This window comes from Motacilla alba, chromosome 4A, assembly GCF_015832195.1.
Source record: "Motacilla alba alba isolate MOTALB_02 chromosome 4A, Motacilla_alba_V1.0_pri, whole genome shotgun sequence".
In the NCBI taxonomy this organism is placed as follows: domain Eukaryota; kingdom Metazoa; phylum Chordata; class Aves; order Passeriformes; family Motacillidae; genus Motacilla; species Motacilla alba.
This window is the reverse complement of record NC_052045.1, coordinates 7,336,882-7,350,805: the sequence shown is the minus strand read 5'-3', so window position 1 is coordinate 7,350,805 and position 13,924 is coordinate 7,336,882. Positions and strand designations below refer to the sequence as shown.

Sequence of the window (13,924 nt, the reverse complement as noted above, 5' to 3'; positions counted from 1 at the left end):
GATACATGAGGAAAAGCAGAAGCAAAAATGTTCTGCTAATTTCAGAAAAATAACATGATGGGAAAAGCAAAACCAACTCTTCAGAGAATAAACAAGAGAGCCTCAGATTCCTTAAAAAAGCCTATAATTGCAATTTCCAAAGTACAGTTAATTTGTAACATTTAATACACAAGTTGTCATCAGCCTTAAACCTCAATTTCCAGACTCAGCTGTACCTGGGAGAGCAGCAGGATGGGCTGAGCACACAATCAAATCCTCCAGCACAACTGCTGAGCCTCTGCAGCCGAGCCAGAGAATCTGCTTATATATTTTACAAATAACCAGATCCCTCCATAATCCAGGCTCTGAGAAATTTTTATCTCACCATGAGCTCAGTTATTCTTAAGTCCTTTCTGTGTTTTTTTCTCTAGGCTGCCTGATACACTGACCAATTTTATAAAAAGGATTGGCTGACGGGAGGTCTGGATTCAGGTCAAACAGAGTTGGCCTTTTTAGTGTGCTCTTTCAGATGCTGATGGAAAAGAGATCTAAAACTCCCATTTTCACCTGTACCCTCAAACAAACCAGGATGCCTGCCCAGGAAAGGCATCACTTCCCACAGCCTTCTCCTGCAGGAGCCTGGCTGTTACACAGAGTCTGAAGCAGCTGCTGCTTTTGGTTCTCCAGGTCCCCCACCCAAGGCTGATCCAGCAGCCAGGATGGACAACATCATATGGATGCATCAACTTGCCCAAGCTGCTCCCAGGTCTTTGGGTCCTGTAGCAGAGAATCTCAACTCCCCTTGTCTCAGCAAGTCTCTGGACCCTGCACCCTCTGCTCATCTTGGTGCACACACAGCTGCAGCACGGACCACCCCAAGGTGTAAGACAGCAAGAATTACAGCAGGGGAAAGCTGGCATCCCAAACATGAGAGAAACCACATGGAACCCCAAGTCTGCAGAGCACAAAACTTTGCCACTCCAGGGCAGCAAAACGTGATGACACCATTACTGATCCCTATTCTGCAAAGCCCTGAGCAATAAATTTAAACACTTTGAGCCCATGCTTAAGCAATATATTTAAGTACTTTTGGTAACAACAGAGTTCAGGCTTGACAAGACATAGTTTGTGTGCCTCTTAAACTTAGTGATGCACAACCTCCTTCTGATCCCATCTCCAGAAATATCAGCACCATTACGTGCTTACACTTAAACGTCCCAATAAATAAATTTTAAAACATTTATGGCAGATTTTTCCAAAAGCTGTATTGTACCAAACCCCAGGCCACATTCAATTAGCACTTTCATCCTTGCACGGAACAAAATAGCTCGGTAATTCAAAACACAGGGCAGTGCTACATTTCCTGTACAGTATTTTCTGCTGATTGTATTTCTAGCAAAACTGCAATTTCTTCTTGCACACGGTAGCATGTTAACTATGCCACAAAATACTGGGTGATAAAACAGCTTGTGGAACTCTCTCCCAGTCAAAACTCATCCCTAGCCACTGCCCTCTTGTTCAGCTGTTCTGCATCACTGCTAGCAAACTGTGAGCTCCAATCTCCAGCAGGTATTATCAGCAATACCCCATAAATCTAACTCAGTAAGGAAGTTGCCTCTATCCATAAAATTCTGAGAGGGCTCATATTCCAACCCAGAACACTGCTGATATCCAAAATGCAACTATCAGCATGGAAAGTGAGCCAGTAGAAGGCTGGCTCATCTCAGGAAAAGCAGCTGCAGGTGCAACTACTCTTTTCATTTGTTTTCTGCCTCTTCTCTGGAAATGAGATGAAAAAAAGGCTTTCATAACTCTACTTTGCAAAATCAATTAGTTGCGTTTATGGGCTCATCTGGGGTCTATCTGAAGCAGGACTGACTTAAATGGCAATACAAGTCAGTCTTGGAAATTAACAGAGTTTAAGAGGTACAAGGAACTGTCTTCTGAAGGAAATCTCACGTCAAGGAACTGAAGCTTCTCCTAGGTCTCTGCCACCACTGTGCCTTCTGATGGTCTAGTCCCTCCACTCTGAGCAGCTGCAGCCTTGACAGCCACCAGACAAGGCAGCAGCTTAAAGCACAGCAGTTTCATTCCTACTGACTTTGGTCAGGACATCTGGTGTCAGATACCCAAAGGCTCCTGTCTGGAGGGCAGGTCCTGGCTTTTTTCACTACACCCTTCAGTCAGAGCACCAGGTTCACAAACACACCTTTAGAGCATGATTTGATCTTAATTTTAGGATCTTCCTAAGTTGTTCCTTTCAAAGAGCAAAGTTGTACACTGCTTCATCCATGAAAAGGGGTGAAAACAAGAGTTCTGGCCTGGAAGCACTGAGTGGTGTGACCACACACCAGCAGCCACACGGACAGGGAGCTTCCCTCTTACCTTGCTGGGAAGGGAAGGAACCTCAACCCTCCCAGGACACCAGCACGTACACAGCAGGCTGCAGTCACCTGTCACTACAGCACCCTGGTTTTCTATTTAAACACTACAGCTGCCCTAAATTCAAACTGAACACAAATATTTCCAGTGCCTCTACCTAGGACAGGCAGCAAAGCTACTACATGCAGTCAGGCTAGGAAATCCACCATCCTTTATTCTATGTACAGACGGAAAGATATCCTCGTGCAAAGAGCTGAATTACACTGACAAGGCAGTGGCTGAAAGGAGATGATGGACTTGGTGATGAAGACAGGACTCATCCCAGGTATAATGTCCTGGCTTCTCAAATCCCACTCTCATGTTTATGTACCACTTTTCCTTCATGCAGATCAGAATTAAGCAGCATCATGCCACCTGAAAGCCAAAGAACTGACCTTTATAGTCAGCTGCATTTGAAAGCAAAAATTCTACTCCACATTTTATTGACCTATAGTTACTGGAAATCACCAAAGTAAAAAAAAAACCCAAACCTACTGAAGGTTTGGCTAAAGATGTGCACTTAGTAAAAGAGAAAATGGGGTGACCATGCTAAGACGAGCTTGTTCTCTCACCAGAGACTGACTTGCAGCACACAAGAATTGAAGGAGTTAAAGACTAATTTATGCCATTTATGTTTTTGCAAGTCACTCAGCTACCATCCAGCAGGCACATCCTGTTGTGTCTGACATTTCCTTGAGCGCTTTTGTCTTCTCCCTTCTCTGTGCTACCACTGCTCTGATTAGATCCAACACCCCCAAAGAAAAAGAAACAGCTCTGTGAAAGGCAGAAGGCACACAGTCATCTTCCTCCCCTTCTACAGTTGGTGGAATTAGTTCCAGGAGGAACAAAACCTGCCACTCTTCTGGAAATGCTGCAGGGACAGACTCTCCTCCTACCTACAGCCCCCTTTGAGTCCTCCATGGGGAGGAGAACCCCCACAACACCTTCACCATCAGGATGAGTTTACTGCTGGCAAAAAAACATGATAAAATTAGTACCTGGAAGGTTTTGCTTAAGCAGAACACAAGCTTATTCCAAATAACTTTCTCTGAACCCACAGTAAAAAAAAACTTCTTGCTACCTCAGAATGGCTTGGGATTGCTCCAGGGACTAACTTTCCCACAGGCAAAAGGAAATGCTCTCCCCTCAGTTACCCTGAAAAAGAAACTCTCAAAAGCAGCTTCTCTGGCTCTGGCCAAGGAAACATTGTTTTGCTTAACAGGGGGGTTAAAATAGTTGCTTTTCTCTGAACCCAAGGAAGGCTGGAGAAAATAATCAGGGGCAGAGAACGTTTCAGTCACTCGATTTGGGCGTCTGCCGAAGGATCTTACAGTTCAAACAGAGCACTGAATGAGCAGATTGCCATTGCTGGGAGCCCTGCAATGTTTTAACTTAGCCAAAAAAAAAATGGATTTATGGCAGAATTGATCTTCCAGCTACTCGGACCTCTAAGAGCATCAAAACTGCAGAATCCTTTTGATTATGGGAAATTAGGAGCATTTGCTACAAGGATCTCATGAAAGGCATCCTCTTCTTCATGCCTTTATGGAGATGTGCAAAATCATTTATGCTGCAAGATTATCTCCCTCATAGCTGCATATATTTAGTTATATTACATCAAAAGTTTGGCTCCTTCAGAGTTGGATAAGCAGCTGAGAAGCAAGAAGTAACATGATTTGAGTCTCACCCCTAATGGATCTTATGATTTATAGGCTTCTAAAGACTAATGATTTTTTTCAAGACTAAAAAAGAGGAGATTTCACTCAAAGCTGTATATAATAGCTTAAATGGATTCTGCCTTTAAAAGCATGAACAGCTGAGAAAGAAGGCTAAAGTCAGGGAGGAAAAAAAGCTGGTCCTAATTGCCACTTATTCAAAAACATTATCTTGTTATATGCATATATTCACTATCCACCCAGAGATATGGGAGTGGATGGAAAAGGCAACAGCACATTAAGTGTTTAGACTTTCTATTCTCACAAAACCCACCCCACTCGATGGTAAACACAGGTCCCACCCAATGAAAACATATTAAAGGAAATCTACATTGGCTGTTTATATCAGCAATATGAACTTAAATGCAAAAGAATAGATTGCTTTGGCTTCTTAGTTTCACATTAGCAAATGCAATTATCTTTCATTAATTTTACAGAGTGTTCACAGTAGAAATTAAATAATTTCTTCATGTCTAAGAAAAACTTTACCATGTTAATTATTCATAAATACCAAAGTCTCCTACTTATTACTCATCACAAATGTGATTCGTTTCAATAACGCCTGAATAATTCGGTGCTACCCTATTAGTCCCAGAACACAATGTGCAATTGCCAGCATCAGCAAGTCAATCACAAACAATAATCCACGCTTGCCAGCTGCCAAGGAAGAAGAGGAGGAGGAGGAAGAAGGCAGGAATGGCATTTTCCCCCCACCCCAGTCACCGTGCTGCCTCCATCATCCCATAGAAAAGGAGAGCCCCACATCTCCTGTCCTGGTTGGCTTTGCTTCCACCCAAGATGCTGCAGACTCGGGCACTGCTCAGGCAAGAATTCCATCCCCAAACTGGGAGCAGGGAACCAGGCTCCCGAGGGACGAAGGCGGCAGCTGGGGATGCTCCCCAGCTTTGCTTCCCTGCCTATTTACATCTGGGCAGGCAGCTATCCAGCAATGGGAATTAACTGATCGAGAAGGGAAAGGGAGATTAATCCTCACAAGTATGTAAGGAGCCTACAAGGATAATTCCAAAAATGGCTGAGGGCTGCTCACCCACAGTAATCCCTGCAGAGTGAAACAAAGCCCAGGCACCATTGCTGCAGCAAAGTGGTTAAATAAGGAATTACCCGGAGTTTTGCACACTGGCTGCTTGGCTGCTCAGCAGGTTGAGCTTATGGGAGGGGAAGAGATGACTGAAAAGTTACTGCAGGAATAAAATAAGCTGAATATGCTGGATTTACAAGATTTTGTATTATTTCTTCAGTAACGTAAAAAAGATAAACTTGTCCACATCACCAAAATCTTAATAGTTGCACCAAATCACAAATACATATATATATATACACATATAATTTTTCCATAAAAATGTCAAGAAAACCTTTGACACAAGGTTCATTTGACATGGCTTCCATCCAGCCCAGTTGTCCTGCCCTTGGCATGGCCCCAGAGGCATCGTGGACCCTGCTGCACTTCCCAAATCCTGTGTCTTCTCAGAAAGACCCATTCCAATATCCCATTTTCAGTCACATATCAATTATTTTTGCTTTCTAGCAAGTTACTTGAGCTAATTTGGGCTGAGGCCATACAGAAATGCTGCCTTTATTATTACAGTTGTGGAGAAAGTAAATTAATGCAAAGGATTGCACACAGAGGCCTAATCCATTTGAGGTAAATCAATGCATTGCACATTTAAATTGCTCTGCTTTCCTTCAGAAAAGTACATTGAAGTGATTCATTAGGCACTGAACTGTTCACAGAAACAGACCAATTCTCTTAGGCATGCCAGTGCATCTCTGCTAGTTAAATTTAAAAAGCAATCAAATCTACTAATAAGTCCTTTTTGCCGACATTTACATCAGTAGAGAACATGATTCCTGACAATTCAGATTAAATAAATGAAGCACAAATTAATCTCAGTTAATGTGTCTCAGAACCAACGCTTGACTTGTTAAACTTAAAAATCTGTCTTTTAATAAAAATAACTTATTGGTAACGCCTGACTTCCAAGTGCCTTTGATAACCTTTATTAAAGGTTATAAAGTTATCAAGAGGGATCACAAGGCACAATCTGTGTCTATTTTAATACAGTCAAAGCATTTATTTATAGTTTAATTTGAATATTTATAAATTCCGAAAGAAAAATTAACAGAAAGGTACCCTTTTAATAAAAAGTAATCAATTCTTAGTACAGCATCACCATGCCACAGTGTTCAAATTCCCACTCTCTTCTTTAGGGAGGGCTAACTCAGATAACACATGGAATAAACAATTCAAGGTATAACACCTGTGCCTCATATCTTGCTCTACTGCAATCACTGGGGGTTATTTCTGCAACAATTAATGCCTTCTCTCTACCCACTCTCTAAATTTAAAGTTAAAGGCAGTATGAAACACACACTTTCAAATAACTGAAAGTAAATTTGCACCTTATTAAAGGCTTGGAGAACTGAAGAGACCTAATATGAAAAATTATTTTTTAATCCCTTTAAGAAGTCCAACACTTTATCTGCAAAACCAGCAATATCAATTTAGAGAGCTTTACAAGTCCTATAGTCCAAATCTAAAAAACCCATGAACTGAAGTTTATAACCAAGCCTTTCAAGGTTAGTCCTTGTAATGGGATTAGGCGAAAAACACTTGTACTTATGAAAATAGTCCCTTGTCCTTCCCCTCAAAACCCCTTTTTCACTCTGTAGGCTGGTCCACTGCTCCTGCTGCTTTGGTCCCAACAGGTACCATGCAGGAAAATTCAGCTGCTGGAGGTGCACGTTCATGGGTGGCAAGACAGCACTCACTGCAAATCCCAGCCTGCAACCACCAGGCTGAAACAAGCAGGGGCATTAGGAAATCTTGCTCATCAATGAAGCAGCTCAGAGCCACTCAGACCTGGCAGCATCTCTGTAAAAGCTCTGGTTTCTGGTTGGGTGTTTTTTGGTTGGTTTTCTTTTTTTTGTTGTTTTTTTGGGTTTTTTGGGGTTTTTTTGTTTGTTTTCTTTTTTTTTGTGGTTTTTTTTTGTTTTGTTTTGTTTTTGTTGTTTGTTTGTTTTGTTTTTTGGTTTGGTATTTGGTTTTTTGGTGGGTTTTTTTTTTGTTTGTTTGGTGGTTTTGGTGATTTGTTGTTTTTGGGATTTTTTTTGCTTTATAATTGTTGCTCAGTTTTTCCCAGGGAGTTTCAGTGATGCATATTTCAAGGGCAGGCAGGCACCCTCTTGGTGCTCTGGCCAGAGCCCAGGTTACAGCAGGTCACCTCATCTGCTCACTCCCAGCCTCCAGCTCAGCTGGGCTGGTCCCCTCTGTCCCCGAGCAGCCCCCCAGGCTACACCCCAGCACTGGGGGACTCTATCCTGGGAAATGATGTCTGCTGCTCCAGCTCCAGAGGTTTTTACATTGTCCCCCTCCTGCTGCAGCCTGCATTATCCACCCCAAGTCTTGGGGCACCATGGGACCCTAAAGCATCTCTTCTGCCTACAAGGGGTTTAGTGCTGATTTATGGGGCTTAACTATTCTCCAGCTTCCACCACTACAGGTCAAACACCGAGTTCATCCACTGCACAGCTGTGTAACACCTCTGCAGCAGGGAGAGGCACACTCAACAGCTGCTAAGAACCAAACCCTACAAATGAATTTTCTCTGCCTGGCAGTGCTACAGATGGTTTCCCCCTCCACACCAAAGCAGTTCACTGAGAAACTGTTACCAATACCTTTGTAGCAACCTACACACTGCACCATAACAAAAACTCTCTGTGGGAAAACTAAAAACTAAACTAAACTAACCCCACCTCAGTTAAAGCCAGTACTGCAGAGCTCAGAGTAGATGACTCCACATTTTCAAGAGCATGTGAATTCATCTGTTCAGCCAACGGAGACACACACTGTGTTTCCAGTTTGCTAGGAAAGGTTTCAACCTTTTTTTTTCAGATTTTTGTAAGACTCATCTTGGAAGGGTTGCAGTAACACGCAGGGACAAGATAAGAACACCTGTGCATGCCAGCAGCTTCTGCCCCACATCACAACAGCCCGGTGCCAACATCAGGCCTCCCAAAAGCCAGCAGGCACCAACCTGGTCCAACAGGCTTGTACCAGCAGCACGAAGTTTCTTCCAATCTCAGACTTTCTGGCTCCAGAGGCAGTTCTACAAGCTCGCTCTCCTTTCAACAGGGAACATCTCCTTCCTTTAATGCTACCCAGGAGGAACATCAAATACAGCCTGACCTTCAACCACAACCACATCTCTCACCCAACGAGGGGACAAAGCCATGACACCACTTAAGAATGCTGGTACCTGCATTTGCTGCTATGTCTCATTACAGTTTCCTGTCTAACCTCAAGGCCTTTTGTTTCTTGCAATGGTGCCACTGGATTTACTGCTATAGACAACTTCAGTAGACACTTCCCATAATAATTAGCCAGAGCTGAGAGAAATCTCAGTTCTGTGATGCACAGTTACTTTGAATGCTGCCTCCATTCAGTGTGCCAAAAGCTTTGAGGCTTCCACAATCAATCAAGTGACCCAAGTCAGTCACTCATGACTAGGAAAAAGCACATTTCTCCTTTCTCACCACTGGTGCCAAGAAGCTGAGACAATCCCTCTTTTCTGCCACCACCATCAGCCCATTCCACACACCTCCCAAGTGGAAGATCCAGAGCACTGAAAGCATCAGTTTTGCCTACACCTTCCCCCTTCCCTCTTCTGTGATTTCTGGATGCTGCAGTGGTGAGCAGGGCTGACGGGACAGGAGACAAACAGGAACAGGAACATACAGAACATGCACCCCAATGGGATCCAAGGAGAGAAACCCAAAAATCCCTCACCCCACACCAGAGAACCATGTTCCTCCAGGGGAAGAAAACACCAAAGGAGGAGATCTACTTACCTGCCTGCTACTTATTAAGGAGCACAAGCCACCATTACAAAGAAAAGGAAGTTTTGGGAACCTGTCTGCTCACACAGAGGAAAGGACCATGGTGTAAAATCTACCTCAGGATTGTGTTAAAGCACAACAGCCATCCTAAGTATTTCTACTGCTCCAGTAAAGGAATCTGTGCTCCAAACCTGCAATTCCCAGAGAAAACAGAGGCAGACTACTAACAGAATTAAGAGCAGATACTGCAGGATGACTGCTGCAGGCAGCAAGGTTCTTCATGTGTACACCCTCCAGGCTGATCCCATCACACCCTTCCACAGAGATGCTCTGTACCTGGTGCTGAGCATTGCATGGTCCAGGACAGAGTTTTCTCTAGACTAACAAAGGCTCAGCTTTTAAAGAAAACCGAAGGCCCCTAGAGATCAGCCCAGGTAACCAGCAATCTGACAAGCAGACTCGCCAGGCCTGAAAAGACAAACATCTGTGCAAAGTAATCTCACATAGGTGCAAGCTAAAAGGTTTGATGGAACATTTGGGTATTTCCAGTCAAGGCTACCCAGCCCCAAGACAGTAACTACAGACTGCTTGATGCAGCTGCCAAGGAGTTCAAATCACTCTCACAACAGGTCTCACTTTTCAATCACCTCAACTATAAATGCCTTCTCTATAAATTCCTACCCTTATCAAGCCAAGGTTCACTTGAGAAAATTCTTCTCTGCTCCTGATAGAATTCTTCTCCCTGCCCTCACAATGCTCCCCAAATGGGCCTTGCACTCCTCCAAGCTGCCTCCCCTTCTCTCTGGATTTGCACACCAGGGCTGTGACTTCCTTTCCCTTCCCACCAGCACACATAACCCAGGATGGTCAGGCCTCCCTCCAAAAACCTCAGTTCAGGAATAGCCAGGCTGACCCCACTTGGAGCCAGCATGGCTTCCCAGCTTAGACACCCCCATCCCACACCTACTGCTGCTCTGAAAGCAGCTTTTATCTGCCCAGAAAGGGCTTAGACTTCCTGTCTGCTACTGGCAGTAGGTAGAGCTGCTAATTAACCAGTTGTCAGCTGAACCGCTGCTAAATCGAGAGCACAAACTAAAATTAAAGACGAGGTATAAAAATGGGCAGAAAGACTTGAAAGGACTATTGTTCATTTAAGAACTTCTCTTCCTGTATTTTTTAAACATTTAGAAATTGCAGTCCAAATAATTGCTTGTCAAGACATTTTTTTGGAGAATAACTGTAGCTATTCAGCAAGCTGCGTAATTAGGTTATTAAAAGCATAATATCATTTGGAAGGCTTTGAGAGAGTAGACCTCTACCTAACACAAAATCATCACAGCTTCATTTTCCTCTCTCTCTCCTGGCTTCAGTCCCAAGTCACAAGTCCAAGCAACCTCTCAGAAGTCAGCTGTGACAGCAGACATTGTTTATAGGATGAGGAGCTATCGCTCTGAACTCCTGAGCAGGTACATGCACTGCTTCCATTCCAACTCAGGAAAGCATGTCTGATATCCAACCAAGGAAAAAAAATACAAAGCCAAAAGCTGCAGACAAAATCCCAGCTCTCTGAGCCTGATGCTCCCTTCCCCCTCAGGCGGTGGGCTCAGGACAAGGAGTATCCCATTTTTCTGGAGGGCAAGCACAGACAAGCTTGTCTCTGGGAAAGGAAGGAAATCCCTGACCCACAGGTACAGCACTGCAGGTCAGGCCCATCTCTGGAGAAAGAGGAACACTGGAAGCAGTACAGCAAAACAGAGCACATGTTATGTGATTTACATTTCTGCTGACAACCAACATGCTTATAGGACAGGTAAAATAAACTACATAGCTGCAAGGCTCAGCAGCCTGAAACCAGGAAGCTAATAGACCCAGAGGGCAAGGAATTGGTCCTGATGTTAGCAAATGGGATGTCACAAAAATTAGACAATTAAAATTTAAAGCAGTGAGGAAGACAAAAGAGCAGGAATCACAATAGCCAAGTCTGATGAAGAGCTGCTGCTTGGGTACAGGACCATAATGATGCTAAGCATTTTTCTACTAGATGGCAGTGTAGTGTCACACTATATAAAAGGAATTCTAGAAAGAAATTGCTTTGTATTACAAGTGAATCTGTGCTTAGACTTGACTTCAGATAGCATGATCTATAACAGTAGCCTCTTTGTAAAGGGACCTGCCGTTAGTCTCACAGTGCAATAGGAGTGATACTCTAGTTTCTAATTTCCCACAAAAGAAAGGGAAAAGACACTGAAATCCTGAGCAGTTCTGCTACACGGTACAGCCACAGACAAGCTCCTGAGTCTGTTACAACCGAAGGTGGGCTCTGATCAAAGAGCTCTGGGAGAGGAGGATGCAGGTCCTCACTGCTCAGGAGGAAAAGCCCCTGGACTTCTGAAAGGCAGGGACAACTTTTAGGCAACCCCCTTGCTACGGTCAGGGGAGATTGGCAACTTCGAGACAAGATCCAGGGATAAAAAGAGAGCAGTGCCACTAAAACCCAAAATGCAAGCACAAAATTATCAAGGTTAGGGCTGAAGAACAATGCAAATATTCGCAGGTAACTCAGCCATAACAGTAACCTTTACTTTGCGTGGCCACCATCCTGAAGCCAAACTTCAGGTACCAAGAAGATACAGTGGCTCACCAACACTCCCAAAGCCAACATTAATTCTTGGCGCACGCTGGAGCTGCAGGAGCTCCGTGCAGCCAAAGATGGAAAAGCTCTGGGGGAAGCTCGCAGGCAGCCGAAGCACCCTCTGTCCTGCGAGAGCCGCTCGGGGGTCCCCAAGCTGCGGGGCTGCCAGGCCTGTTCCCGTGTCCCCGGGCTCATCGCCCCCGGCCTCTCCCCACCAGCGGCCACAACCGCGACAGCCGGCGGGACATCGCTTCCATCACCTCCCGGCGGGCGGAGCGGGGCGACTTTTGCCCGCTCTGCAGAGCTCGGGGCACGCTGCGCCCACCGGCGCGGCTCCCGGAGGTGCCGGCCGCTCCGTGCCGGGATGCTCGGCTCACACCGCGCTCCCCCTCCCTCCTCCTGCCGCCGCCGCAGCATCCCCGGCACGGCTGCGCCCGGCGGGCCATCGCCCGTCCCGCCGCCGCCGCCGCAGAGCGCGGGGAGCCCCCCGGGCACGGCCTCACCTGGAGGGCCGGAGCCGCACCTCCTTCTTGCTGTCCACCACGGAGGGCACGCAGTTGGTGAGCTCGGTCCAGTCGGCGTGCAGCCCGCAGCTCCAGCCGGTGGAGAAGCGGGAGAAGAGCCAGGTCTCCCGCTTGCCGGGCCGGTGGCAGGTGCACTTCTTCTGCCCGGCGCGGCACTCGCAGGGCTGCTCCAGCTGGATGTTGCGGACCAGGTGCCGCCCGAAGGTGGTGCCGCCCGTCTTCTGGATGTGCAGGAACACGATCAGGTCGTCCCCCTTGATGTTGAAGTCCACCCGCCGCAGCAAGTCGTCGGCGGAGAAATTGAAACGGGGAACGAAACGCGCCGGCGTCTCGTCCTCCGCCCGGTACGGGTCGGCGGCGGCGGAGGGGCTGAGAGCGCGGAGCCGCAGGAGCTGGCACTCGGTGCCCGGGCAGACGTACTGCAGCACGATCACGGCGAAGAGGAAGAGCATCACCAGCGCCAGCAGCACCTTGTGGGACCGGTCCTCCATCGTCGCCGGGAGCGCCGCGCATCGCCGCCGCCCCGCTCAGAGCCTCCGCAGCCGCCGCCGCCTCCGCCGCGGCGGGACCCGCGCCGCCGCCATCGCCCGCCGCTGCCCACGGCCCTTCCCGGCAGCCCCCGCGCCCGGCCCCGCCGCTCCTCCGCCCGCCCCGCCGCGGCCGCGCCCCCTCCCGCCCCGGCCCCGCCCCCGCCGGGACCGCCCCGCGCGGCCGCTCCGGCACCGGCACCGGGACAGCACCGGCACCGCCCCTCCCCCCTCGCCGGGACCGCCCCGAGCTGCCACTCCGCTCTGCACCGGCACCGGGACAGCACCGGCACCGCCCCTCCCCGCCAGGCCGTTCCGCACCAGCGCCGAGAATGGGACGGGGAATGGGACCGGCACCGGGACTGGGACTTCACCGGCAACGGCACCAGGACTGGGACCATACCGGCGCCGCGCTCCACGCACGGACCGGGACTGGCACGGCGCCGGGACGGGCGCTCCCGCGGGGGGCAGCCGTCGCGCACACCGAGTGTGCTCTGAGCGCGGCCGGCCCGGGCGCACCGGGATGCTCCGTCCCGCCGTGCCCGTGCCGGAGCGGGCGGCGGCCCGAGGAGCGGAGCGTGCGTGGCCCGGTGCCCGCCGTGCCCACCGTGCCCGCCGCGGGGCCCGCTGGCAGCGCGGGGCGCAGGAGGACGGGGCTGGTCCGCAGGGAACGGCCTGGTCACGGTCAGCGGCCGCGGAGTCACGGTCCAGCACGCACACACACTCCCGTCCTTGGGCACCGAGCTGTCCACACTCTCTCCTCACACCAGCACCCAGTGTTTTGGTTTTGTTTGGCGTTTTTTGGGTGGAGACGTGCGCACCGACTGTTTTTCTTGACGCCCCAAGTGGTTTCTGTTGTTTCAGGTAGCAGATACCTGCGCTATCTCTGTCAGCATATTTCAAAACCTCTCTGCGCAAGGAGAGTGTTCTGTAAATAAAACAATAACAACAAGGACTCTGTGGATTTATCTCTGATTACAGTCCTGTGTATATTTGTATGCAAATGTTGTTTAGCCCTCCAGCTGCTGGTGGCTGTTGAATGAGGCCCGTGGGTGGGAGCACTCACCCCGTGCTCCCCCCGTGCCGTTCCACAGGGACACATCCCCACACCATGTGCCAAGACCTGGCAGGGCCATGGAGCACAACACAGCCAGCGAGCCCGAGGCTTTCCTTTCCCTCTTGGTGCAACTGATGTTGAGGCAATTAATGCCTGTGACAACAGCAGCCCTGCAAGGAAAAAGCAATCATAAAAATAGGAGGTTTCTGGCT

At 48.1% G+C, this 13,924-nt stretch overlaps 1 protein-coding gene across 1 annotated transcript in view; it reads right to left on the bottom strand.

The window, feature by feature from the left end:
* Nucleotides 1-12,737, bottom strand: part of HS6ST2 (heparan sulfate 6-O-sulfotransferase 2) — a 127,979-nt gene extending 115,242 nt beyond the window's left edge. Inside the window, exon 1 of the mRNA XM_038164595.1 lies at nucleotides 12,108-12,737. Within this exon, the coding sequence (XP_038020523.1) occupies nucleotides 12,108-12,619 (512 nt within the window). The 5' untranslated portion in view covers nucleotides 12,620-12,737. The remainder of the gene's footprint in view (nucleotides 1-12,107) is intronic.
* Between the last annotated feature and the right edge of the window lie 1,187 nt (nucleotides 12,738-13,924).